The sequence below is a fragment of the Podarcis tiliguerta genome (genome assembly GCF_965153285.1).
Source record: "Podarcis tiliguerta genome assembly, chromosome: 13".
NCBI lineage: Eukaryota > Metazoa > Chordata > Lepidosauria > Squamata > Lacertidae > Podarcis > Podarcis tiliguerta.
The window spans coordinates 36,268,525-36,294,256 of record NC_139546.1 but is presented as its reverse complement, the minus strand read 5'-3'; the positions used below and the strand labels follow the sequence as shown (position 1 = coordinate 36,294,256).

The 25,732-nt window shown below is 45.9% G+C and overlaps 1 protein-coding gene across 7 annotated transcripts in view; it reads left to right on the top strand.

The window, feature by feature from the left end:
* The window catches only part of IL11 (interleukin 11), a 64,220-nt gene extending 38,538 nt beyond the window's left edge, over window positions 1-25,682 (top strand). For all 7 annotated transcript variants that reach the window (XM_083409219.1, XM_083409218.1, XM_083409222.1 and 4 more), the window contains exons 4-7: window positions 20,422-20,585; window positions 21,102-21,188; window positions 22,662-22,823; window positions 23,213-25,682. In XM_083409219.1, coding sequence (XP_083265345.1) covers window positions 20,538-20,585; window positions 21,102-21,188; window positions 22,662-22,823; window positions 23,213-23,377 — 462 coding nt within the window. In that variant the 5' untranslated portion in view covers window positions 20,422-20,537 and the 3' untranslated portion in view covers window positions 23,378-25,682. The remainder of the gene's footprint in view (window positions 1-20,421; window positions 20,586-21,101; window positions 21,189-22,661; window positions 22,824-23,212) is intronic.
* Window positions 25,683-25,732: the final 50 nt, after the last annotated feature.

Sequence of the window (25,732 nt, the reverse complement as noted above, 5' to 3'; positions counted from 1 at the left end):
TATCCTATAGGAATGCTGACCACGAGGCAGAGGTTTGCCAAGAAGGGAATGAGTTTCTTCAGCTGAGAAAGGTCCCTCACCTCTTGATATAATTAGAAGGACCCCTCCTCTGTTTTCTGATTGGCTGTTGGCGGTTGTGTAATTATGCAAGCAGTAATGAGGATTTCGAAGTCTGAAAACTCCATGAGAGTTCACGAAAACCTTCCAGGGATCCTTTGCTAGAAAGGAAGACTGCCCGATGACTCACCACCAGGTACCCTGAATGTGGAATTTTTGTCAATGATGGTCAGCTAGCTCAACAGCTCAATTAGCCCTAATTACCGCTCTGCTGTCCTTTATTGGCTCACCCTCTGCACAGGTTCCAAGGTGGACTTTGCGCCACCCTTCTCTAGGACTCGATTCCTGCTACCGTCAAGCTCAGACAAGGGGGCTGCTGTTTAGGTTGCCGCCTCCACCCCAGAGTTCGCTGCAGCTCAGAGCCCAGGCGAGGGATTCCTGTGTAAACAGCCACCCCAGGGGCAGCCGTGTCCAGGCCAAGCCTGCCCTTTCCCTGGAAAGGAAGCCTGTCCTGGAATGTGCAAGTTTGTGGGGAGGTGCGTTGATTTGGTTTGGAAATCAGCAGAAGGGCGCAAGTGACCCTTTGACCCTGGCACACGCCCCACATGGGGAAACTGACAGGGGGACCTTGTCGGTCAGGTTTGGCCTTATGCGAGAGAGGCTGGGCCCAGCTCTTGCCTGAGGCAACACAAACAAGGAAGAACCTTTCCCCCCCTATGAAATTCCTTGAAGTGGAGGCGAAAGTTTGAGGAAGGAAGAAGGGGCGGGCTGCTCAGGTCACCAAGCTTTGGAGCCCGGGATAAACAGGCTTTTCTTGGTGTCTGCTGGCACACCATACATTTTAACCACATCTCTTGCCACCAGCTCCCCGAGAATCATAGGAACTGTAGTCTACCCATCACAGTTCCCAGCACCCTTAACGAACTAGTTCACAGGAATCTTGGAGGGGGGGGGGCTGCTTTAAATGTTTGGTGTGTGCGCAGACTTGGCCACTGACCAGCTTAGGACAAGGGATTTGCTCCCGTTTTTCGCTAAATCAAGCTTTGCACTGGCTTGCTTTCTTGACCTCCATGAGGGAATCTTCTTAATTTGGGACTTGAGCACCATTATTCATTAGGAAAGGTGCACTCAGTACCCGGAGAAATAATCAAGGCCCCGCTTTAAAATCTTTTAAACGGCAACGCTGAATATTATACAGGCTTTCACCCTTGGGGTCAGGAATGGGGGGCAGTCCAATGAAAACTGGGCATGCTCAGTGGCCACAGAATGTTAAGGAGGGGTGGGGAAATGGTGGGAAGGGAATGGAGTGTCTTGGAAGGGGTCATTGATGGCTGGCAAGCAAGAAGGAAGGAAGGAAGGAAGGAAGGAAGGAAGGAAGGAAGGAAGGAAGGAAGGAACCGTGAACAAGAGCAGTCCACACCACAACATTTTATTGTAAGGTCCACTGGCCGGACGATGAATATAAAAAAAGTGTTTCCTAAGAGTCAACTTTGCATTAATACTTTCCTGAACCACCATTGTGGCCAAGCGCAAGGGTCTGGTTTGCTCCTGTGGGCAGGACATTTTATATTCTCAGGAGCCTCAGCTTGGTTAATAGTATGATGTAGCCTAGTAAAGGTAAAGGGACCCCTGACCATTAGGTCCAGTCGTGGCCGACTCTGGGGTTGCAGCGCTCATCTCGCTTCCGGGTCATGTGGCCAGCATGACTAAGCCGCTTCTGGCAAACCAGAGCAGCGCACGGAAACACCGTTTACCTTCCCGCCGGAGCGGTACCTATTTATCTACTTGCACTTTGGCGTGCTTTCGAACTGCTAGGTGGGCAGGAGCAGGGACCGAGCAACAGGAGCTCACCCCGTCGCGGGGATTCGAACTGCGACCTTCTGATTGGCAAGTCCTAGGCTTTGTGGTTTAACCCACAGCGCCACCCGCGTCCCTTTTTATGATGTAGCCTATCATACCATTAATATTGCCACCACCTGTTTGCATTTGAATTTACTTTGGAGGAAGTGGTAGTGGTTTGATTTAGAACTGGGGGACACAGGTTCAGACTCCTGGCCTTATCATGAAATTTACTAGGGCATAATCTACCTTACAGGCTTGTTGTAATAAAAGGATGGGACCGTGTATGCTATCGTGGGCTCTCTGAGGGATTTTAATAGCGTAATAAAGGAATACATGTGTTGTATCTGAGAATCTTCTTTGGTCTCTTCTCTGAAATTGTCTCAATTTCATTTTCTGTCTATGCTGCTTTCATAAATATGTATTTCTGTCCATCCACAATGACTCTCTGGGAAGACGAAGTTGATAAATTAGGTATTTATAATACCCTTGAGTAAAAGAGGAGTTTGTGTCATGCAGAAAGGCCAAAGGGTTCTGTGAAATTCAACTCAAAGGTAAGACTTAAGGTAAACTTTAAAAAGGGAGCGATCAACAAAAAGTATTGTAATGGTGCTATAGAAATTATGACTTGTCCTTATTCAATATGCAGTTTCTTTTTTTCTTTTTTTAAAGCATTTACTTGTGAGTACAATCCAGACAATGTTTAAAGTCCCATTGAGTTTAGGAGGAAGGGTTTAAGCATGTAGTTAGCATTCCTCATTGAAATCCACAGAGGAATTTAATGTCAAGTGGGAGTTCCTTCCAAGTAAACATGCTTCACTTTTTCTGGATCTTGCCCTTCCTGTCAAAACACTAGAAATTTGGTCATATCGTGAAGCGAATTGGCTGGCAGATGAGGAGTTTCTTTGTGCAATGCATGGAAGTCTCTGATAACCTATGGAACTCGCTGCTACCAGATGTTGCCATTGCAGCTGGGCTGGGAAACTTTGAAAGGGGCTAGCATATTTATAGAGAAGATCCTTGGTCAGTGTCAATTAGGCAGAGATCAAGCCTCCATGTTCACAAGCAGCCCATCTTTGACAGCCAGACGGGGGGGGGAGGAACAGCAGCAAATGGTTATCACTACTTCCAATGAATACACCTTTGTGGTGACCTGGGGCAACATGACATGTGTTACGCTTTCAGATCTATGTGGGTCCGGGTTCAACCCCTCCTTCCCCTTAGTTCTGAACAGATCTCCAGCGTCAGACCTCCAAAAGAGCTCCCAATTTTTGCTCTCTTGGGTTTGGTAGTACGAAGAAGAAGACACCTCTGATTGGGCTAGGTCCTTCTGTTGATAAATCTCTCAAGCATGGGAGTGTCTGCATGCAAATGGTTGTGAGGGGTCCTCAATGAGTTTGCTCTTCGCATCCTTTCCTTTCTCGATCTCCAGCTTTTGCAAGCTCTACTTTCCTTATCTGTCTTTCCATCTCAGTTTAAGTTACTGAGCGCTGTGAGTTTTTTTGGTGGGTAAGGGGCTTCTCTTTTTAAAAAATAAAAAAAGTGAGAGACAGTGTAGAACCTGTGGAGTTTTGGAGGGGGGGGGGTTGGAGCATGACCTCATCAAACACCCAACTCGCAATCCCCCCCATCCAGTCTCTCTCTCTCTCTCTCTCTCTCTCTCTCTCTCTCACACACACACACACCTTAAAAATCCCTCTTAAAGGGACAGCGCACAGCATTGCAGAGAATATGTGTCATCCTGGGCCGCCCACTTCAAAACGCAAGGTTAACTCAGAGAGTTTTTCCTGTGCCCTATGGGGTTTTTTTTCTCTTCTTTCTCCCTTTCTTGGATTTTTTTTTTTTTTTTTTGAATGGAAAAGTGTGTGAGTCAAGATGTGTCACCATTTGAGAAAAAAAAACACGCGCCTAGACAAGAGCCGGGGTGTATATAAAGACCAATTTGTAAGTGATGTAAAACACACACATGCACATATACAAATACTGAACAGTTAAAAGCTGGTCTGGGCAACTTTTTACAAAATTAATTTTCTGTTCTCCTTTTACCCTTTTTTTTTTTTAAAAAAAAGATTTTTTTAAAAAAAGAAAAATCTGAACAAGGGACAATCTGGGAGATTTTACATTTAATATATAAATATTAGTTGTGCCTTTTTGTTATTATTTATTTATTTATCTATTTATTTATTTATCTGTTGGAGAGGCTTTTGCCAGCTTGCACCTTTTTTGTGTGTGTACGTGTGAACTCATCTACCTCAAAGGACCGAACCTCCTGCAAAAGGCAGAGAACAGGTGTGGTGTGGAAGAAATTTGCAACCCAAAGAAAACTCGTTTTTTTTTAAGGAAAAATCCCACAAAACAAGCAACTTCCAAATTAAACCTTACAAGAATAACACCAAACTAAAAACCAAAGGAGGACTTTTTTTTTCCTTTCCAAGAAGAGGGAATTTTAACTCAGGGAAAAGAAACCCTCACATCGTCTCCAAAACATGAAAAGTAAGTTTCTCTCTCTCTCTCTCTCTCTCTCTCTCTCTCTCTCTCCCTCTCTCTCTCTATCCCTCCCGCACGACAAATTAAATATATAATATGTATATTATGCTGTTTAAAACAATTTCCCACTGAGCTGTTGAAGACATCTGCCTTAACAGCACCATCTATCTTGAAATGTACATATTGACAGATAATGTATGTTCCTCGTTCACTTCACATGATTTATGATCTCATAAATTCAAGGTTATTGCATTTTGTGGGGCGGTCGATTTTTGTCTTAGATACGCAGATGTTTTCCTTAACCTTTGCTTATAGCCAGAACTTTCTGAGTCCTTGTTCCTTAGGATGTACAAATATCTCTTTGTGGGGTTGGGAGGTCTGGGGGAAGAGGGATACAATTCTAAGTCTAGCTAGCTAAGTATGAATCAATCTGTGGCTTGCAGATCTACATGCTTGCGTATCCCACGAAGCTGTGTATCTTCTCTGCTGGGAAGATCAGCCACTTTCTTCAGCCTCCTTCCACATGCTCTTCTGCTTAGCCTTAAAACATCCTGGAGGCAATCTAGGCAAAGTCTCCAACACTTAGAACTGAAACTACAGAACCCAAGTTATCCATTGATTTTAATGTGTCTACTCTGAGTAGGACTAGCCTTGATAGCCAAGGGGGGAGAATTCAGCACTCTCGCCGATTCATCTTAATTTTGGCTGAACTGTGTGTCCATTTGTCTTTATGCACAGATCTCACTTATTAGAGAATCATATTGTAGGAGGGACCTCAAGGGTCATCTAGTCCAACCCCCTGCAATGCAGGAATCTTTGTGGGGCTCGAACCTTTGAACCTGAGAGCACAAGTCTCATGCTCTACTGTTGGAGCTACTGTGTACTCTTTTCTTTTGAGTAGGTCTGCTACTTCTTGGGTAGATGGGTACTTCTTAGGTAGATTCCTCCACATTTTCTTTCTTTCTTTCTTTCTTTCTTTCTTTCTTTCTTTCTTTCTTTCTTTCTCTCCCCTCTCTCTCCCACCCACCCAAAATACATAGTCAGCATCAGGGTCTTGCAGTCCGATTCCATGGAAGTTTGATCAGAACTAAGTCCAAGGTGAGCATGCCTAGGATTACAGTCCTAATAAAACATTTAACCTGGAAACAACAAAGTGATTTCCAAGGAAAGGGCTTTTAAGACCAAGGTGCAAGCGCAAGAGAGAACAGAGAAACAAAAGACCGAAAAGGCAAAAGGAGGGAACCAACAAGTAATATGTTAAGGGTGCTGGGAAATGTAGTTTGGCGAGGGATGGACAAAGTTCCCAGGATTCCTTTTGGTGTGTAGGTGTGTGCTTCCAGTGTGTGGCATCTATGCAGTCCCCCGCATCACAAACGTAGTTCATTCTAAATCCTGTTCTTTGTATGGCTGAGCAGCCTCTCAAACCAATGGGCTCTAGCAGGATGATTTGGACTGGTGAGAGAACCAGGTTCAAAACCCTCATTAATGCTAAAGCTTTGTCCAGTCATGTGCCAGGCTAACCTAGCCTCACCTATTGTAAAGACAAAATGGGAATAATCCCATATATTGGAAGTAGGGTAAGATGATGAGATAAGGTCCTTCTACCCTCTAATTGCATTCTCTATGAACTCATCTCCCCACTAACAGGAGATTTCCCCCATGCATTTTTACCCCCTTCTCTCAGGTGACCTCTGTCTCCCCCCACCCCTGTGCATCACCTGAGCCAGCTGCTTAGCATCAGAGAATCATAGAGTTGAAAGGGATCCTGAGGGTCATCTAGTCCAACCCCCTGTGATGCTCTAACCACTGAGCTAACTGCCTAGTTTGCAGCAGCACTTCCTTTACTGGCTCTTCATTCAAATATGGGGCCAGGACCTATTTTCACATGCCACATCCATTAAGCTTGATGATTGGGACAGACAAAGGGAAGTAGTTTTTCATACACAGCAGCACATAGTTAAACCATGAAATTGGCTCTCACAGGATGTGGCGATGGCCAGCAGCTTGGATGGGTTTAGACAAATGGATGGAGGATAAGGATTTTGCTGGCTGCAACCCATGAGGGCGTTGCATCCTCTCCAGTATCAGAGGCAGGATGCTTCCGAGTGCCGATTGGAGGATCACAAGCAAGGGAATGCATACTATTGCTGTTATACCCTGCCTATGGATTCCCATAAGCCACTGGTTGGCCACTCTGAGAACAGAATGCTGATTGGACGGTCCTTTGGTGTCCTCCAGGAGGGCTCTTAACCTTATTCTTTTGAGTGCTGCAGCAAGCAGAAGTGTGAATTTGAACACTGTAAAAGCAACAGCCTGCAAAGAACTTCATCACAACACCATGCATTTCCTGTGTGAAGTGAATTGACCCCCCTCCACCGCCACCAGCAAAGCAGTGGTCCAGTTGCGAAGAAAACCAGGTCTGAATTAGACATAGACAAGCTGGCATAATTGCTGCCAAATGTGCTGTTTCGTTCTTAAATTCCGCCCCGCACCCCCCGAATTAGGGATCCGTGCAACTGCAAAAATATCTGAATCGGCTTCCTAGGTGGATCAGCTAGATTTAAGGATAAGTGCCTGTGCCAATGCTGTCAGGTAGTCGTTGTTTTGACACTGGGACTTGCCATGAGATCTGGCCAGGTCAGATATTTCTGAAATGGCAGGAACTGCTCCTGGGCAGAGGCAGAATGCAGAGGCTTTTATCTTAGATGGTAAGAATGTATTATTATACCATGATGATGATGATATCCTTTTTGTGTGCTTTAAACTGCTTCATGTCGATTCCCACCCCCCATAATTTGTCTAACAATCTGGTAAGGTAGGCCAATACACCACTTTTTCCAAAAACCACCTAGTAAGTTCATGCATACGGTAGGATTTGAGCTGGCAACTAAAACTTGCTCATCCTTTTGCCACTTCCCTAAACTAGAAATGAGGATGTGGTGCTAAAATAGTCTTCCAAAAAAAGACAAAAGGAGCTGCATTGGTCCATAAGGAAAATAACAATCCCATGGTTGGTCAATACCTTTATTAGGACCAATTCATTTTGTGACATTTTGTTTGGTCCTAAATCAAATAAAGGTATTGCCCAACTGGATTTTGGAATTGTCTCTTTCCTCTTTGACCCTGATTGGTAGGGACACCTCTCATCGGAACCTGGTTGTCCCTCACTACCTTAGTTTCCCCCTCCTTTGACCTTCCCAAGACCCTGGCAGGGCTTATTGTTTAGGCATATAAAGTTGTTTCCAGCCATAGGGCTTTTCAGATTACTTTTCTGGACTGTTACATATCAACTGTATTGGACAAGCTGCTTCTTAGAGAATCCTAGATGTTTATATCTTTTTTAAGGGAGATTTCCAATGCAGCAACCCTAGATCTTATAAACATCGGCTTGGGATAAACACTGTAGCTCCCCGATTCTAAGCGCACTGGACTCGTTCTCACATGCATTTATTTTGCTTGATTACTATATACTTGGTGGCTGTACTGCCTCCATTGAAAAGCATTGGCTCAGGTGGCATGAAAGGTCTATCTGCTGCTATATAACTGTGATCTGTGATGTTCCTTTTATACACACAAGGAGTCACCCATCATCTTCCTCTTGAAGAAAGGCATAAGTGCTTTCCCCATTAACCTGGAAAAAAAGCTGACTCATTCATACATACATGCACCTAAATCATAGCTGTCAACTTTTCCCTTTTCTTGCGAGGAATCCTATTCGGAATAAGGGAATTTCCCTTAAAAAAAAAGGGAAACGTTGACAGCTATGACCTAAATGCATTGCTCAATATGTCATCACTTGTTTGTTCAACCCGGAGTGACATGCAGCTGAATTGTGTGAACAGGCTCCATGGAAAAACACTGTGCTGGGCCAACGAGCATCCCCTGTTGTGGCTGTTTGAGCCATGGTAAAGGTAAAGGTAAAGGGACCACTGGCCATTAGCATGGTACAGGTGGTCAAATGGTGGGTGTGCATGTGTGAACCAGCCAGGAACCCCAACTGTTGTGATGAAATTCTATTTCATTCAAAGCAATCTGTTTGGCTGTAGGTAGACAGGAAGCATAGCTTAGTGGTCCAGGAAGCATAGTTTAGTGCAGGCAGAATGCCCCAGCCCCTCGGACCTCCAGTTCAAAGGACCTCAGGCAACAGATGGCATGAAAAACCTCTCTGCCTGAGACCTTGGGGAACCACAGCCAATGAGACAAAACTAGGCTAGGTGGACTGCTTCCAACCTCCTTTTCTTGCAGAGAACCCCCAAGCACAACTTACACCCATATCTATGGGCTGTGTTCAATTAAGACTCATTAATTTATGTGCCTAAGTTTGTCTTCTCCATTGATGTCAACTTTGAGCAGGACTGACATTAGATCGAATCTCATAACAGTGCTTCATTGTTCTGAAAATGACACTGTTTTTGCACGTTGGTTGTGCAGACCCAAGTCCCCTTCAGTCTTCATTCCTGGTAAACGGCATTCCTGGTAACACTGGAATGTTGAAAATGCTGGACTTGCAGCAGCATAATCCTACATATGTTTACTTGGAAATAAATCTCACTGCCTTCAGTGGGGCTTACTTCCTGGTAAATGGGTTTGGACATTGCAGCTGAATGGACATTCTTGCCCTGCAGCCAGTTGCAGTTGACAGTCACCCATGGTTGTATGACAACGCTAGATGTCTCATCCCAGTACCAGTGCCATTTTGAAAAGTTAAAAATATACCCTGCTATTTCAAAAAGTGAGTTTGCTATTGGCACATTATTTTTATTGGAATTAAATGTTGGATGTGCCCATATTACCATGCTTGTGCTCAGCCAGTGTTGCTTCAGTCAAACTATTGCTCAGTGATCATCAGTGTTCTTCACTCTTGGGTCTCCAGATGTTGTCAGACTACAGCTCCCATCACCCATGGCCATTGGCTAACATAGATGGGAGTTGTAGTCCAACAACATCTTGCGACCAATGAGTGAAGAACACGGAGCTTGCTGTAGGTTACTAAGCAATTTGAAAGAGAAAGCGGCAAATAGTCCTCAGAAGAGAGTTCAGCTACTTCTGTCCTCTTGGGCAGAAATAATCAGACTAGCCCAAGCCCTCTTTTATTTTGACCTCCCCAGAATTCCTTTTCATTTTGCATGCATGATGATTTGTGCTCATAGAAAAGCATGGATGTTTGAAAAGAGATGTGCAAATGACAGTCCTTGATTTCCACCCACCCACCCCGGGGTTTCTCCCAGTTCTTTCCCCACCTCCTTTAGAAAACACAGCACTAACAACCCTGAATCCAGCATTTCCTAGGAATAGTAAGACACCCCGCCAGAAATCACTGCAGTTTCAATGCACCATTTTGATTCAAAATGGCATCTGATTGTATCTAAATATACACAGTTGTATCCTACCCCTTGATCTCAGGAACCCTCATATAAACTTTAGTTACAATATTTTAAGAGGTGTCTGAATGCACAGAGAACAGACAACCAGCTTTCCAAAATACATATAGTAGATGCATGTGTGTGGTGGTATACGTATTTTATACTTGATCACCTGTGACCCAGTGTTTCCTAATAATAAACCTTAGATCTACCTTCCTACAATCTTAAACCCATTTTAGCTGAGGTGATGGGAGTTTTGAGTCCAACAACACCTGGAGGGCCACAGGTTCCTCATTGCTGCCATGCAGACAGAAAAACATCCAATCCTGGTTTTTGTTTTTTATTTTAGTCACACTTAAGTCGTTTATTTGTTTATTTATTTTCTGGCACCAGCTGTCTGCATCTAGCCATTGTTATTGAACATTTATAGACATTTTTAGTGGGCACAGTGTTTTTACAATCCTTATCTCATTTAGCCTCACAACAACCCTGGGAGGTAGGTAAAGATGATGGCTGCCTCAGAAGGTTGTTTACCAACGAATGAGCTCAGGACCGTTAAGCGATTTGTGCATTACAAGTGCTCTATAAACATTCAGCAATATTTCAAGATGAAGGGCAAACCTTACTTTATGGGGAGACAGTGTCAGCAGGCATCAAATTTTGCAGAGTGAGGCAAATGAAGAACAGCCATAGCCAAGCAGACTAAGATGAGAAACAGGACGATACTTTTTAAATTTAATAGCAGGGACGAAAATGAAGTAATTAAATGGCCGTGGAATGAGGTGGTTGCCTCAGGCAACAGGTTTGCAGGATATAAAACTGAGTATGGTGGTCAACGCAACGAAGTGAATTTAACAGTGTTCTTGGTCATAATATAATATATGGATTTGTGTTTTATCATTGGTTTGTGAGATGACTCTCTCTCTCTCTGTGTGTGTGTGTGTGTGTGTGAGAGAGAGAGAGAGAGAGAGAGAGAGAGAGAGAGAGATTTGGATTTTCTGCCTGAGGCACCAAAGTGGCCCTGAAACAGGCTACCCAAAGTATGGGTGGACATGGGGCAGGCTCCCCATCAGGTCCAGAATAAAAAGGAAACTGTTAAGAGTAGATCTAGGGAAAAAGCAGTTTCTCATTCTGGGTGGCTAGGAAGTTTCAGTCGGTCCACTGTCCCTTAGAACTTGTGTGAAACAGTTCTTAACCTGAAGCACCACTTTCGCTAATGGGGCCTCCCGCTGCTGCTGCGCCGCCAGAGCACAAATTCTGTTCTCATCCTGAAGCAAAGTTCTTAACCCGAGGTAATATTTCTGGGTTAGCGGAGTCTGTAACCTGAAGCGTATGTAACCTGACGTACCACTGTATTTCCACCCTGTGGGCAGATTTCTTTTTAAAAGTTCAAAAAAGGGGGGAAGAAAACCTGTACAAAATCTCCTGCCTTTTGATGGACCACTTACCATGAATGCTACATGAGTAGGAAGGGGGGTTGACTAGATGACCACTAAGGTCCCTTCCTGTGTGATGCTATGATCTGTACCCTGGAACATCCATCTCACTCTGGCTGTTTATCCACTGTCAGCTTAAAATGCAACAAGGCCATTTCTTCCCCGCTGCGTTTCAGATCATATTTGCATGTGGTCGTACAAATCGATCTGCTTAGGTGTGTTTCCAAGTCACTGTCTGTCCACACTAGTGGACAGAGAACAAGTGCAAATGTCTCCATATAGCTTTGTAGTCTACGTCCACACTCCCATTTACCCTACACCCAGTGTCTGAGAAGTGGTGCGCACACAATGTTAGCCACAATCCATCTCTATCCTGTTATTTCTTAGGACGTTGTACTGCATTTTGGATACATTTTTGCCTTAAAAAGGCACCCAAATGGGGGGGAAAGCAACCTAGGTGTGCTTTAAGTCAGTAACATGAATGCAGGTTTACATTTTCAAATTGGACGAGGGGACAGTAATCTTAATAAAGTACAGGATAGATGTGGACTGTGGGTGATGTCATGTATACAAAGCATCACAAACCAGCAGTGGGAGCTCCCTGGATGCAGAGTGAATGGAGATGTGTACTCGAGTATCTGTCCCGTGAGCAAAATCCACAAATTTTACACGTTACCCAAAAGCCTTCTGCATTTGGGTCAGATATTATGAAATTGCCTGAACCTGTACATTCAATTCCATGAAAAGATCAAAAGCCCAAGTGCATTTTATAGCAATGAGAGCCAGTCCGATAAAAGATTTCTCACTTTCTCTGCCTGGCTTCCTCTCTTTCTGCCAGATAGTTTTAGGATCTGCCCTTTCCGTGTGTGTTTTTGGCAAACAGTTGCAGACTTTAAAGTGCCTTTGAGCTGAGCTGACCTACCTGAATTGTGTTAACAGCAGCCCCCTGCATTGGGGAGAAAGAGGAGCTTAACTCCTGATGTTATCCATAACATGATTGATACAGGCACATGTCTCTGTGGCTGTGCATTTACATATCTGATACCCATATGTAGTTTAATTTTGAAATTTTGGGTGTGCAAAACGTGAGTGGGCATAACTGCTTGTGAGCAATGTTGCCATTTCTCCATGTGCTGGTTTAGTCGAGTTGTGTGTACCTCAGCATTGTGGCAGCTGAGCTACAGGTAGGCAGCTGTGTGTAGCTTCTTAGTGACAGCTGGATGTCTTTGTTTATTGTTGTTGTATAGCTGCTGTTATTGTATAGCTGTTTGTCTGTGTGTAAGAGCTTAGACACATGTTTCTCTATGCCCCTATATGGGTGCTTCCAGATTTTATTTTTTGGGGGGGGAGGGGGTGTCTTATATCGCAAACAGGTTGCTCAGATCTGTTTTTTGTGTGTTAGTGTTTGGCATGCTAGGCTCCCCACAGTCCCATATTTTAGCCCACTGTACATGCCATACCTTGAAAGCACATGACTTCTCCAAAGAATCCTGGGAGCTGTAGTTTATTCAGGGAGCTGGGATTTTAGCTCTGTGATGAGTGAACTACAGCTCTCAGGATTCTTGGAGGGCTATAATGTGCTTTAAATGTATGGTTGCAGAGACACTCTTGTATACTCTGCGTTCAGTGCACTGCTGACTTGAGAAGTGGTGTACACATTATGTTAGCCAAAATCCGTATCTGTCCTGTCATATCTCATTAAATGCTGTGTTTTGATGCATTTCCCCTCAAAACCAACTTCAATCAAAATTGAGGAAAGGAACGACCTGGCTGCATTTTAGTCTGCTGTTTGCCATCCACACCAGTAGATGGCTCTTTACCAAAGGTGCTTGGAGTTGTTCTTGTCCTGCCCCTCTACCACTTCTCCCCTCCACTACTTTCCCCTTTTGCTGCCTTCTTCTGTCCTGGGCATGCAGACCTTTCTACAGCAAAATTTTCCTAGGAAGTGATCAAGAACAAATGTTACCACCCTTAGTTATCATGTTTCTCAATTGACAAAATAGAGGCTTGTGCTTTGAGGCGGGAGGCACACAATACTGTATTCATTTCTGGTTTGGTTTGGTTTTTTTAACACTGAGCTTGTGCAAGAGTGACATTTACCTGGCTAAGACTTGCACAAGAGTGACAAAGAGGCCTTGCGCAAGATCTCTGTATTAAAACTTGAAGAAAAAGCCCATCTATGTACTGCAGTTTCAGTCTCCCATGCTCTATGTGGAGATCTTGAGAGAACAGCTCACCTTTACAGTGTTGTTGTTTTGTCGTTTAGTCGTTTACTTGTATCCGACTCTTTGTGACCCCATGGACCAGAGCACGCCAGGCACTCCTGTCTTCCACTGCCACCCGCAGTTTGGTCAAACTCATGCTGGTAGCTTCGAGAACACTATCCAACCATCTCGTCCTCTGTCATCCCCTTCTCCTTGTGCCCTCAATCTTTCCCAACATCAGGGTCTTTCCCAGGGAGTCTTCTCTTCTCATGAGGTGGCCAAAGTATTGGAGCCTCAGCTTCAGGATCTGTCTTTCCAGTGAGCACTCAGGGCTGATTTCCTTCAGAATGGAGAGGTTTGATCTTCTTGCAGTCCATGGGACTCCCAAGAGTCTCCTCCAGCACCATAATTCAAAAGCATCAATTCTTCAGCGATCAGCCTTCTTCATGGTCCAGCTTTCACTTCCATACATCACTACTGGGAAAACCATAGCTTTAACTATACGGACCTTTGTTGGCAAGGTGATGTCTCTGCTTTTTAAGATGCTTTAACAGTGTTGTTAAGATTCTGCAAAAGGCGGTTGGTGCAAATAGGTACACTGGTAGTGTTTGGGCTGCAGCAAACAAAATTGCTAGGTTGTGCTCAGGTGAGGAGCAAACAGAAGTCGAAGGGGTGTGGCATTAGAGGCCCGTCCACTGAAATACCACCACATGTGACAAAGCAACCACCCTGCAAAAAAATGCACCAATGACCTTCAGTGGCAGCAGCAAATGCACATTTATAATGGGTTGTTTTTGTTTATCCACAATATGGAGAAATCCAAATTAAATGGGGGGGGGGGGGAATGTGCTAGATTTTTATTTTGATGCTAACGATGTCAGGTGGACGCTGCCCAAAACTTGAGTGCATGAGCACCAATTCTACAATAAGCTCCCATCTGGAAGTATCCCTGTCTTTATTTTTGGCTAATAGGTTTTCCTGCTCTTGTGTGTTTGTGTTTGGACATGTACCCAAAATGCACGGCTGTGTCTATGCATCTGGTGCACACTTGCGCATGCAGCCACATGAGCATCCCTCAAGGTGAGGTGTGTGAGCAACTGCACACACGGTTGTGTGTGTGGGGTGTGTTTGTGTTGGTTCGCCTGCTGCTGCTGCAGCAGCAGCAGCAACCGCCAGTATAGCTCTCCTAACTAGCTACACCTCTCACGCCTCCCCTTCGCTCCTTCTTTGAGCCAGTTTACGAGGCTTCATCCTGCCAAGCTAGGGCTGTAAATCCCAGAGCTGTGAAACCAACCGCCACCTGGGGGACTACATGGTGTGCCACGTGACGCCGGCTCATTCAGTCTGCTGCAGCTCAATCCTTGTCTCTGTTCTGGCTGGGAAGAATTTCAGGGCAGAATTTCCAGCAGAATCTAAGGCTGCTTACACACTATGCATTTAAAGCACATGACTCCCCCCCCCCAAAGAATAATGGGAACTGTAGTATGTTAATGGTTCTGGGAACCATAGCTCCTTGAGGCACAAGGACTGTCCAATGTCCACTTTATATCTTGTTTTCCTGGGAACTTGCTCAGAACTTCCAGTGTGGCACTTAATGGGAAAATCCCAAAAGGCAGCTGAGAAATAAAACTCACAGCTACCCATCCTTTCCTTTATCCAAGTGCCTGTTCGAGTGTTGCCAGTCTTTACATTTATAACCCAAACCAGTAGCATGTTTTAGGGGCTCAGCTACAAAAGCAAAAACATTGCAGGCAACAGAAACGTCTTTTCAACCATGCACTCTGAGGAGCCGCCTTTGCCACCATGTGCCACGCAAAACAGCACCGTCTGTTGATCTGCCCATCAATCCATCCCTGTGCAACTTGCTCAGCTGCCAAACCCTTGCATGGCATCCATTTTCATGCACACTTACCTGTTGGCCTCCTCAACCTGCTCTATAACTTCGTCTCTCTGCCCCCGCCCCAAGTCCCCCTCCTTGCGTGTGCCCTCCTGCCTATTGATCATCAGAGACATCTACCGCAATATTTATGCATGAGTCTCCGTGGCGGGCCCAGAAATGTATCACCCGGTGGGTTTAGCACCGTGTGTCACCTTCATTGATCTTTCGGCTTCGCTCAATCGCAACAAGAGGAGCTGGAGCGGGTTCAAGGGTCAGTGGTTTTAATGGCCGAGTCGGTTGAGGAAAGGCTGTTTAACAGAGTTCCAGTCTCGGTGCTTTACGAGGCAGTGGGTGGTGGGAGAAGCGGAGCCTTCTCCAGCCGCTGGCTTCTGAGTTTGCAGAGTAAACACGAAACCTGACCAGGTCCTTGGGCGAGTTTACCCAATGGCCTCTTTTCTCTCTGGTATCTTGTTTGTTTTCAAGTTGTTTCTATCTCGCCTTTCATCGCAATAAAGCCAAATACTCCAATCGAGCAGCTAGCAAAGCCGTAAAATATGAAGGAAAACAATTACAGCACATGGTGTCAATATGATGACATAGGAAAACACAGTGACATCAGGAAAGAGGACCCTCTGGTCCAAGATATATTCTTCCCTTCATGGAGGGAGACTGCATGTGGACCCACAGACACATTCAGTACCTCTGGAACTGGATTATGTGAACCGGCCTCAGCGTATAATCAAGGATTCTACCCTTGTGATAATGACCAATGCTATCTATGTTGCTTTCATTCCATCTTTAATGGATCCTGATGTAGTTATTTCCCATTTTGCCTCTGTTTCTTCTTCTTCTTCCTTCTGCATCTTTGTGGCTGCCAAGTCTGTTGGCCATATATTGAGGCCAAGAAAGGAAGCCTTTGCAGGAGGAAATGGACATATACACACCTGGCTTGTTCACCAGGCCATCTAGTGCCCAACCATAGCTCAGTGGCAGAGCGCTTGCTTGATGTGCAGAAGGTTCCAGGTTCAATCCCTGGCATCTCCTATTAACAAAAGCCAGCAGGGAACAAATAATGTGGAAGGTCTTTTTCTGCCTGAGACTCTGCCCGGAAAAAGCTGCTACCAGTGAGAGGAGACGATCCTGGCCTAGAGGGACAAAAGCCTAACTTGGTACTGGGCCCCTTCCAATACTTGTTGTCTAATTCTGGGCGGCAGAAGATCTCCGCCTGGAGGAAAGTCTTCCCCTCAGTCCAGCTGCCTGAAAGCCCTTTTAAGTGGAGATGCCCCAGGACATCTTTTGCATGCAGAAAGTGTGCTCTACCGCTTAGCTCAGGGGTCAGCAACCTTTTTCAGACATGTGTCCCTTAGACCATGTGGGGGGCCAGACTATATTTTCGAGGGGGGGGGGGGGGATGAACGAATTCCTATGCCCCACAAATAACCCAGAGATGCATTTTAAATAAAAGGACACATTCTACGCATGTAAAAACACGCTGATTCCTGGACCGTCCATGGGGCGGATTGAGAAGGCGATTGGGCCGCATCCAGCCCATGGACCTTAGGTTGCCTACCCCTGGCTTACCTTGAAATTGAAGGTCATACAATGCAGGCTGTTAAGGGGCAGACAGGCTGAATGGATGGATGGGAATTCAGGCAGGCAGCAGCCGGGTTTTATTTATAAAAAGAAAGGTGCTTTAAGCCTTCCTGGAACCACACCCTTCGCTAATGCCGGCTGAATGAGAGCTTGCCTCCTGTTCCTCAGTGTCAGAAGAAATAGGGCTCTACGTGCATAGGTGTGAGGTTGCCAGCTTTTCCCCGGAAGGACCCTTGTGTGCTAGGAAGAGCTTCACCGGTTAAATTCTGGCCTGCCCTATCTCTTTGCCCAGGCTGGCTTTCAAAATGGCCACCTTGTATAGCCCCTGGTACCTTTAAGGGTTAGCTCCTGGGGTGGGGTGCCTTTTTCATCAGGCTGGTTCCTCCCTAGATCCCCCCTTTCTGCCTGCCATCCAGGGAGACCAGAGACATGATTGGAGTTCAGGACATGCCCCAGTTAGGCAAAGGGGGTGGGTGGGTTGCAAGGCAGGGCTGGGGAGATGGGGCGGTGGCTGGGGGAGAGGCTTACAGGCCACATAGAGAGAAGCCCCCAGGCCTGAGGTCCTGCAGCCCTGTGTCAACAGAAGGGGGAATTATGCCAGGTATGACCTCTCCAATCAAACGCAATGGGGAAAGTTACATGGTGGGATTCTTGCCAACATGTTAAAAAGGAGGGTAGGCTGTTTTTTTCTCTATTTCTGAAGGGATGAACTGACCAAGCATGAATAGAGGAGCACTGCAGAGCAATTCCAGTCAAGGCACCTCGCAGTGCCAAGCTGTGCACATCTACTCACAAGTAAACCCCATTGAGTTCAGTAGGGCTTATACCCAAAGAAGCAGGCCGGGGGCTTTGCTTTCAGCCCCCTTCAAATCTTTTTAGCGGGATGTGGGGCAGAATGAAATAGCTATTTTGAAATCAGAATAGTCTGTTCTGCCCATGTTGGTATTGTAACAACGGCATTTTAGGCTTCCGGTGTGAAGCTGGGCATAAACCCACTGCCAGAATGAAGCAACGTTCAGAGGTTTTGCTGAAGAATGGCATGAAACCAGGGCTGCCAACTAAACAGGAACTGCCTACTTGTCCCGATCCTATTCTTTTCACACCCGCTTGATACACAGCAATCGGCAGGTGAAGCTTTTTGCAGCATAGGGGTAAGTGTTAGCCCTTGATCCTTGCTGTGTTAGAAACACAGTAGTAGAGGGAATAGGGCCCAGTAAAAGAAAAAGAAAAGAGTTGGCTACCAACCCTACATGTCTCCGTAAAGAGTCGGCTTCTGTGAAAACCCAGCGAAGGATCCATGATTTTATAGCCACACTCCTAACAAATTGACCTACTTGGTTGCACTGGCAAACTGGGAGATGGTTTCGGTTCTGGGAGGCGAGGGGGAACCCTTTGAAATCCAGACTTGATTCCCCAGCTCCTGGCAAAGGGAAAATATGCAGTTTGCTCTCTAAGACAACACAGGATGGCTTTTCCATGAAAACACCTTGACTCACCCCCTCCTTTACCCCTCCCTCCTGCAACAGCATCACTATTTCCGAATACCGGACGGCTTCTTTTTTCCTTACCTCACGGCAAAGGCGCCGGGATGACTCTGTCGCAGGGCAGGAATTCCCTAACCCAACCAACCCCTCCTTCCCCATCCTGCCTGCCAACCAGCTGTATGCTCAGAACTCTTGCCAGGAGCCTTCCAGGGGCACCTCTGGGCCATTCCTTGTTCCCCTCCGAATTCCCTCTGCAGCCAAGCCAAGGCATTTCCACACACACACACGACGCTGAAAAGTTGCAGCACCGTCCTCTCTCTTCCCCTGCCCCACACCACCCATGCCCACCCTGCAGGCATAAAACCTACATTGACCAAACTGCACATTTCGTTTTTGTTTTTGTTTTATTTCGTCTGCCCTGCAGAAACTGCATCTGCACATGTGGGCAGGGGGCAGATCTACTATGAAACTAATGATCTACTATGAAACTAATCCCAGAAGCAAATTTGGCCCACATTGCTTAAAATTTGGGGGTCTAGTAGAACCAATTTGAGGCCCACAACTCAAATGGTTTAATTTTTTGTTGTTTATATTTCACCAGTCCCAAAATTTGAGATGTCGTAAAGGTAGAGTGTTGCAGTACAGCAATTTGAAGCAAAATCTAAGGGGTAGTGGTTTTGTTGTTGTTTGGTGATCTATCATCGAACAACCCCACTGGAGAAAATAACAGTGGTTACTCAGACCTTGTTGCTGTTTGAGAAGAGGGCCCCATAACAGTCCAAGCTTCAGGTCCCCCAAAATGTAGGTCCACCATTGCATGTGGATAATTAGCAGTGGGGGTGGTCAGAAGTCAGGCCGGCCCTACCATGAGGTAGGCTGAGGTAGCAACAAATCCTTCAATTTAACATAGCCTTCCCCAGGGGTGAACTACAGGTGCCAGGATTCTTGGGGAGAAGTTTTAAATATATGGTGTGAATGTGACCACTTGGAACATCTAAAACACACCGGTGGGGAACCTGTTGCCGAGGTCCCATTTGCAATACCTCAATGACGTTTTTGCAGTACTTAGCCCCTTAGAATCACCTTTATTGCCCACACAGAGACACCTCTGTGAAATGGGACTAATTTAGTACTAGTGCATCATAGGGCTTGTTCTGAGGATGAATGAACACAATTGAGAACATGAAGGTTTTTGGACGGAGGGTTGTCTGTGCTCTTAGCCACAGGGATCAGACCACCCAAAGCCCTGGAGACAAAGCAGTTTAAAAAAACGGAAAAGAAAGCATTGCAAGAAAATATTATTCAAGTATTAAGCAGCACATATTTCCCGACGCTTCCTCTCTCTCGCCCAGTGAAAAAAAGGGAAGAAGGAGTGGGTGGTTGAATTACAGAAGAAAGAATGTGTACAAAAATACATTTTATCCCACAGCCAGAAAGTCCGTCTGTCCAACATTCAGCTCCACGAATATTTTAAGGAAGTGGGCAAGAGGTCAAGGCTGGATAGCAGGCAGGGTAGGGCATAATTTGAATCCATAACCTTTGGAGTTGAAAGTGGCTTCTGAGGAAAAGAAGAGAGAAGGGCGTACCTGCTAACAGAATCAAGATTTCGGGGACACAGTGTTCCAAATTCTTCCAGCAAACCCACCCAATATTTTCCAGACACACACCTGTTCCCCGAACCACCAGACTTCTCCTTCGCTGATAGATCCCAGACACCTTGGCTCTTAATCTCCCACTTTAAGATAATAGGACACCTGGTCTACACATGCAACAGGATGAGGTGGTAGAGTCCTGAGGTGGGAGACTGGACTGTACCACCTTGGGCTGCAGCTGGGGAGAATGTTTTTTAACCCATCGTAAGTAAACACACAAAGCACTTTACTGCTTTCTGTATTATTTCTATTTTTATTGCTTAAGTTTCAAAAATGCAGCTAGATGATGATGATGATGAAAGGCTGTTCCTGACTGAACTTCTTTCCACTTGTAGTGTTGTATCTTCCTCTCTTCCCCAAGTTTAAAGGCCAGGCCTTCGTCCTCCTTCTAACCATGATCTTTGTTGCTTTCTCACTTTCTCTGCAGCATGCTTGTGTCAGGTCTTAGTGGTGCTGCTGAGTCTGTGTGAGGCCCTGTGGGCAGCTCCGGGCCCCCGTCCAAAGCCTACAGACTTCCGAGCCGAATTCGATTCCGTTGTCCATATGGCGAGGAACCTGCTGAGTGACACCAAGAGCCTCTTCAACCACTTTGTAAGTCAAGCGGCCAGCTTGAAGCTGCTTTAGAACAAATCAGACTATTGGTCCACTTAACTCCAGCGCTGTCTGCTCTGCCCGGGAAAGGCTCGCCAAAAATCTGCCACCAGCGTTTCCCGTGAGCTGGAAATGCCAGAGATTGACCTTCCAACACAAAAAGCAGATGTTCTGCTGCTGGGCTATGGCCTGCCAAAGATGTGAGCTTTGGGTGGCTTCTAAATGAAGTGGCAATACATTGACTTTTTGGCCTCCTGGCCCAAATGAGACAGATTCAGAAAATGGCTAATTGGGAGCCTTCCTTCTGTTTCCTTTTCCTTTTAAGAAGCACAAATTCCCACTTGGGGGGGGGGGGAATCCTTCTAAGAGATCTTAGGAAAAAATATGATATTTTGTCTTCTTGTTTTGAAAATAAAATAAATAGGAGGGCCCTCAGTTTATTATTTATTGGTTGATGTTCCTGTTCATTTGCACTATTTTGTAGTCTGATTCTCGCCGTTCCTCTTCCCTGTACAGAAAAACCGCTACCCAGCAGAAGGAGAACACAAGCTAGAAACGCTACCTGTGTTGTCCATGACTGCGGTGGAACTTGCCAACATCCAGGTAAAAGAGGCCTCCTCTTCTCTCTTCTCCCATCGCCCCTGCCCATAGCTGTCAACCTTCCCTTTTTTTGTGGGAAATTCCCTAATTTAGCGCCGTTTCCCACTGCTATCCCGGATTGTTAGATATCCCATAGACAGGTGAGGCTGCTGATCCCTTATTTTCAAGTCTGAAAGTTGACAGCTATGCCCCCGCCCACTGGAAAACCAGTAGGTTCTCCTTTGCACCACAGCTAGCTGCCTTAAGCAAAATCTCTCAAAGTGGCTGCTTTAGGGCATACAGGCTTCCCATGGCTGGTCTCACTGGCCCCTCGCAGTAGCTGCAGTTCTCCCACTCTTTGTAGGTTCTAGGCTTCTGCCAGGTTTTGTGGCTCCGGCTCCCTCACACAGACAGCCTGAGATGACTCCCAGGCTGCGTACACATCTTAGCCACGCTTTGTACACGCTGTACATTTAAAGCACGCGGCCTGTCCCAAAGAACCCTGGGGACTGTAGTTTGCTCAGGGTGCTGGGAAGCATTGCTCTGTTGACTATAGTTCCCAGGGGAAGCCGGGTGCATTAACTGTGTGGCGTCCAACTTCTCTTGGCATGACCCCCATTTAACAGAGCTGTTTCTTGGTTCCCCTCTGCAGCTCCACTCACTCCAAAATGGCTCCCTGGCCCCAATGGTGCACCCAGGTTTTCTATGTGGGCAGAGGAGGGGAAGAAACTTGCCTTATCAGATCTTTGGTACTGTCTGCACTGATTGGCAGTGGCTCCCAGGGTTTCAAGATAAGAAATCTCTCCTGCCCTACCTGCAGAGGCTGATAATTTAACCTGGGATCTTCCCCATGCTAAGCAGATGCTGTAATCACTGAGCCACATGCCCTTTCCCTAATACCGTATTTTTTGCTCTATAAGACTCACTTTTCCCCTCCTAAAAAGTAAGGGGAAATGTGTGTGAGTCTTATGGAGTGAATGCAGGCTGCGCAGCTATCACAGAAGCCAGAACAGCAAGAGGGATTGCGGCTTTCACTGCACAGCGATCCTTCTTGCTGTTCTGGCTTCTGAGATTCAGAATTTTTTTCCCCTTGTTTTCCTCCTCCAAAAACTAGGTGCGTCTTGTGGTCTGGTGTGCCTTATAGAGCGAAAAATACGGTATATTTCCAGAATACAGTGGTACCTCGGGTTAAGTACTTAATTCGTTCTGGAGGTCCGTTCTTAACTAGAAACTGTTCTTAACCTGAAGCACCACTTTAGCTAATGGGGCCTCCCACTGCCACCGCACGATTTCTGTTCTCATCCTGAAGCAAAGTTCTTAACCCGAGGTACTATTTCTGGGTTAGCAGAGTCTGTAACCTGAATCGTATGTAACCCGAGGTACCACTGTATATGCAGACAAGGCAGCCTCTGCAGGTGGCCTGCTTTCCTGCCCCAGCAAAGTTCTTTCTCATACAGCCCCTCTCTGTCATGTTCCTCTCTCCTCCTCCTCCTGCAGGTCTCTGTGGGTCTGGCTCGGCTCAGCTCCGACTTGCAGTGCTACCAACGCCATTTTGAGTGGCTGCGGAGGGCAGCCCCACTGCTGCTGAGGCCCATGGAGCACGACATCACCACAGTGCACAGCCGGCTGGAACGCCTCCTCAAAAGACTGGAGCACCTGGTAAGGCTTTGAGAGGAAGGAACAAATCCTGGGGGTGGTCCCAATTGTGTGGGGTTGACTAGATGCACCTGCAAGGCCCCTTCCGGCTCTATGAGTGCTTCCAGGCTGTGATGCTTTGGGGTGGGATTCAGTCCCATACCAGCAAAATCAGATTGTGGGGTTATAATTGGTTGGGAGGTCTTGCAGAGCAAAATGGCTTCCCCAAAAGATTGGACTTTTTGCTGTAAGGAAAGTGATGGGGGAAATGCACTGGGAAGCCTGGGGTGATCCTTAGGAACATAGGAAGTCGCCCATCATCAGAAATAGGGAGGGGCTAATATGGCTACCTCAGAGCTTTTGTCCTTGCTCCAGAATGTCACAACTCACCCGCTTGTCTGCTTCTCCCCCAGATGACCAAGCTCAGCCTCTCACGGCCCAACGACCCTCTGCCAACCCTGCCAGCCCACGGCACCCACTGGTCTGTGGTTCAGGCAGGACACGCCATCGTCCACTCATTTCACCTCTACCTGGACTGGGCATCTCGCGTGCTGGTTCTGATCCGGAACAAGCTGTGAACGGCAAAGAAACTGAACCACCATGGGTATTTTGGAAAGCCTTCTCACGGACCTGGAACTCTTAGATGCTGCTTCAGCAATACCGGTGGAGGAGGGTGCAAGGAAGGAAAGAAAGTCTATGAAACAGGGCGCCCCTGGATTCCTCTTCTGGGGGGTGCTGCAAGGGGGGGATGCTGAGACCTAGGGCCCACTCACACACCCTTCCTACTCCGTGGGGGGTGCATCGTGAAACAAAAAGCGACTTCCCTTGCCCTTGGAAGGACTCATTCTCCCTCAAGGCTTGGGGAAAGGGGGGCTTCCCCTTCTTCCAAGGACATTTTTGCCCTCTCCTGCTCCCTGTTAAGGGAACACTATAATCTGTATGATAAGCATTGATCTGTGTCAAGTATCGGAGACCCCTTATAGGTATAGTCGTGGTGGATAATCTGCCCGAAAAGCAGCTTGCCCACCACGATTGTTCTTTCCCTACCACTAGATTGTGTGCTGCAATCTAGGGCGCCCTCTCAGCTTGTGCCCCATAGGTCTGGGCAGTGCCCCCAGGGAACTGAGCAGTGTGCGTGAGAAGATGCTGCAGTTCTGTAGGCCGCGGAGGGGAGGAGAGGATTCATTGAAGGCGGGAGGCTTGACCTCTCATTGGCAGCCATCCTGATTTCATCCATAGCCCCTGCCAGTATCTGTCCCTTGTCCACCTGCAATCTAGTACCACCCCAAAAGTGTGGCCACAATCTAGCACAGAACCAATGGTTTTCAGTATTCTGCATACAGGGTGTCACTGCACCACACACACACATATGGATTAATAGGGTAAGTCAGGGTGGTTACTGTTGTCTTTTTAAAGATGCTAACTATTTTGAAGATGAGATAGCATAAAGGGCATTGGACGCAACATTTAAAGGGGCCATCATTCCCCATTCTCACACAGCGAGGCAATGCTTCTTCTAAGATGCGATATCATGCGTGTCTTGTCTAAAAGCAAACGGCGTTTGCTTTTTATCCCCTTTCAAAACTATTGTTACACATATACAGATTTATGCAGATTTCATCAGTTAATTATAGCTGGATGATCAATCAAAACTCAAGAGACAGAAAAGCTTTTAGAAGTCTGAGGCACCTTTTCTCAAAAGAGATGTTCTTGTAGTTGGTAGTTGCTTTAGGCCGTAATGAGTCTTACCTTTTGTTTCAACCATAGGCAACAAAAATCACACATAAAACAAGCCATGTTTTTGTTAAAAAAAATAATTTCATTGGGAAGGAAAGTCAGAAAGTTGAGATTGTGAAATTAATTTTCATGCTCCTGAAGAAACAACAAGGAATCGTCAAAAGTTCAAGGCAAGATTTGTTTACCAGTAGCGCCCTCTGCTGGATCATTTTTGTCAGCCCAGCCAATACTGTTGCTGCAGTGGGATACAAAAAGGACCAGTTAAAAAACCAAACCAATCCAATTTCACCTTCAAAAGAGTTTTGGAATAAAGACTATTAACCCAATATGTATCCTTCTGAATGTACCCATTTGAATTTTGGCCGAACAGTTCTATAAAATGCATTGATCATAGAATTGTAGAGTTGGAAGGGACAGAGGATCATGCAACCCTCAGTCATGCAGGAATCTCAGCGAGAAAATGCATTACAGATGGCGATCCATCTGCTTAAAACCTCTGCTTAAAAAACCTCCAAGAACGGAGAGTCCCATCACCTCCTGAGGAAGTCTGTTCCACAGTCAAATAGCTCTTACTGTCATAAAGTTCTTCCCGACGTTTACTTAGAATCTGTTTTCTTGTAACTTGAATCCATTGGTTTGGGTCCTACCCTTCAGAGCAGGAGAAAACAGGTTTTGCTTCATCTTCATGACAGCCCCTTAGATATTTGAAAATGGCTGTCATATCTCCGATCAGTCTCCTCTTTACCAGGCTGAACATATCCAACTCCCTCAATCATTGCTCATATGGCCTGGTTTCCAGACCCTTGATCATCTTGGTCCCCCTCCTCTGCACACCTTCCAGTTTGTCAATATCCTCCTTAAATTGTGGTGCCCAGAACTGGACTCAGAACTCCAGGTGTGGTCTGACCAAAACAGAATAGAGCAGTACTATTTTTGATGGAGAAGTTCATCCCCTTCTTGATACCCCTTCATGGCTGTAGTTAACCCTCCCCACTCCTGTTTCAGGTATTTATCATGAGCCCTTCATTGCTCCACAGTATTTATAAAGCCATTAGGTTTCTTCCTTGTAAGTTATTATTATTTTTTAATTTATTATCTGTTACAAGTCTGGTTCATTTTATTATTATTATTAATTATTATTATTGTCATCATCATTGTGTTTATTATTATTATATTTTATGAATGTTATTTTATTT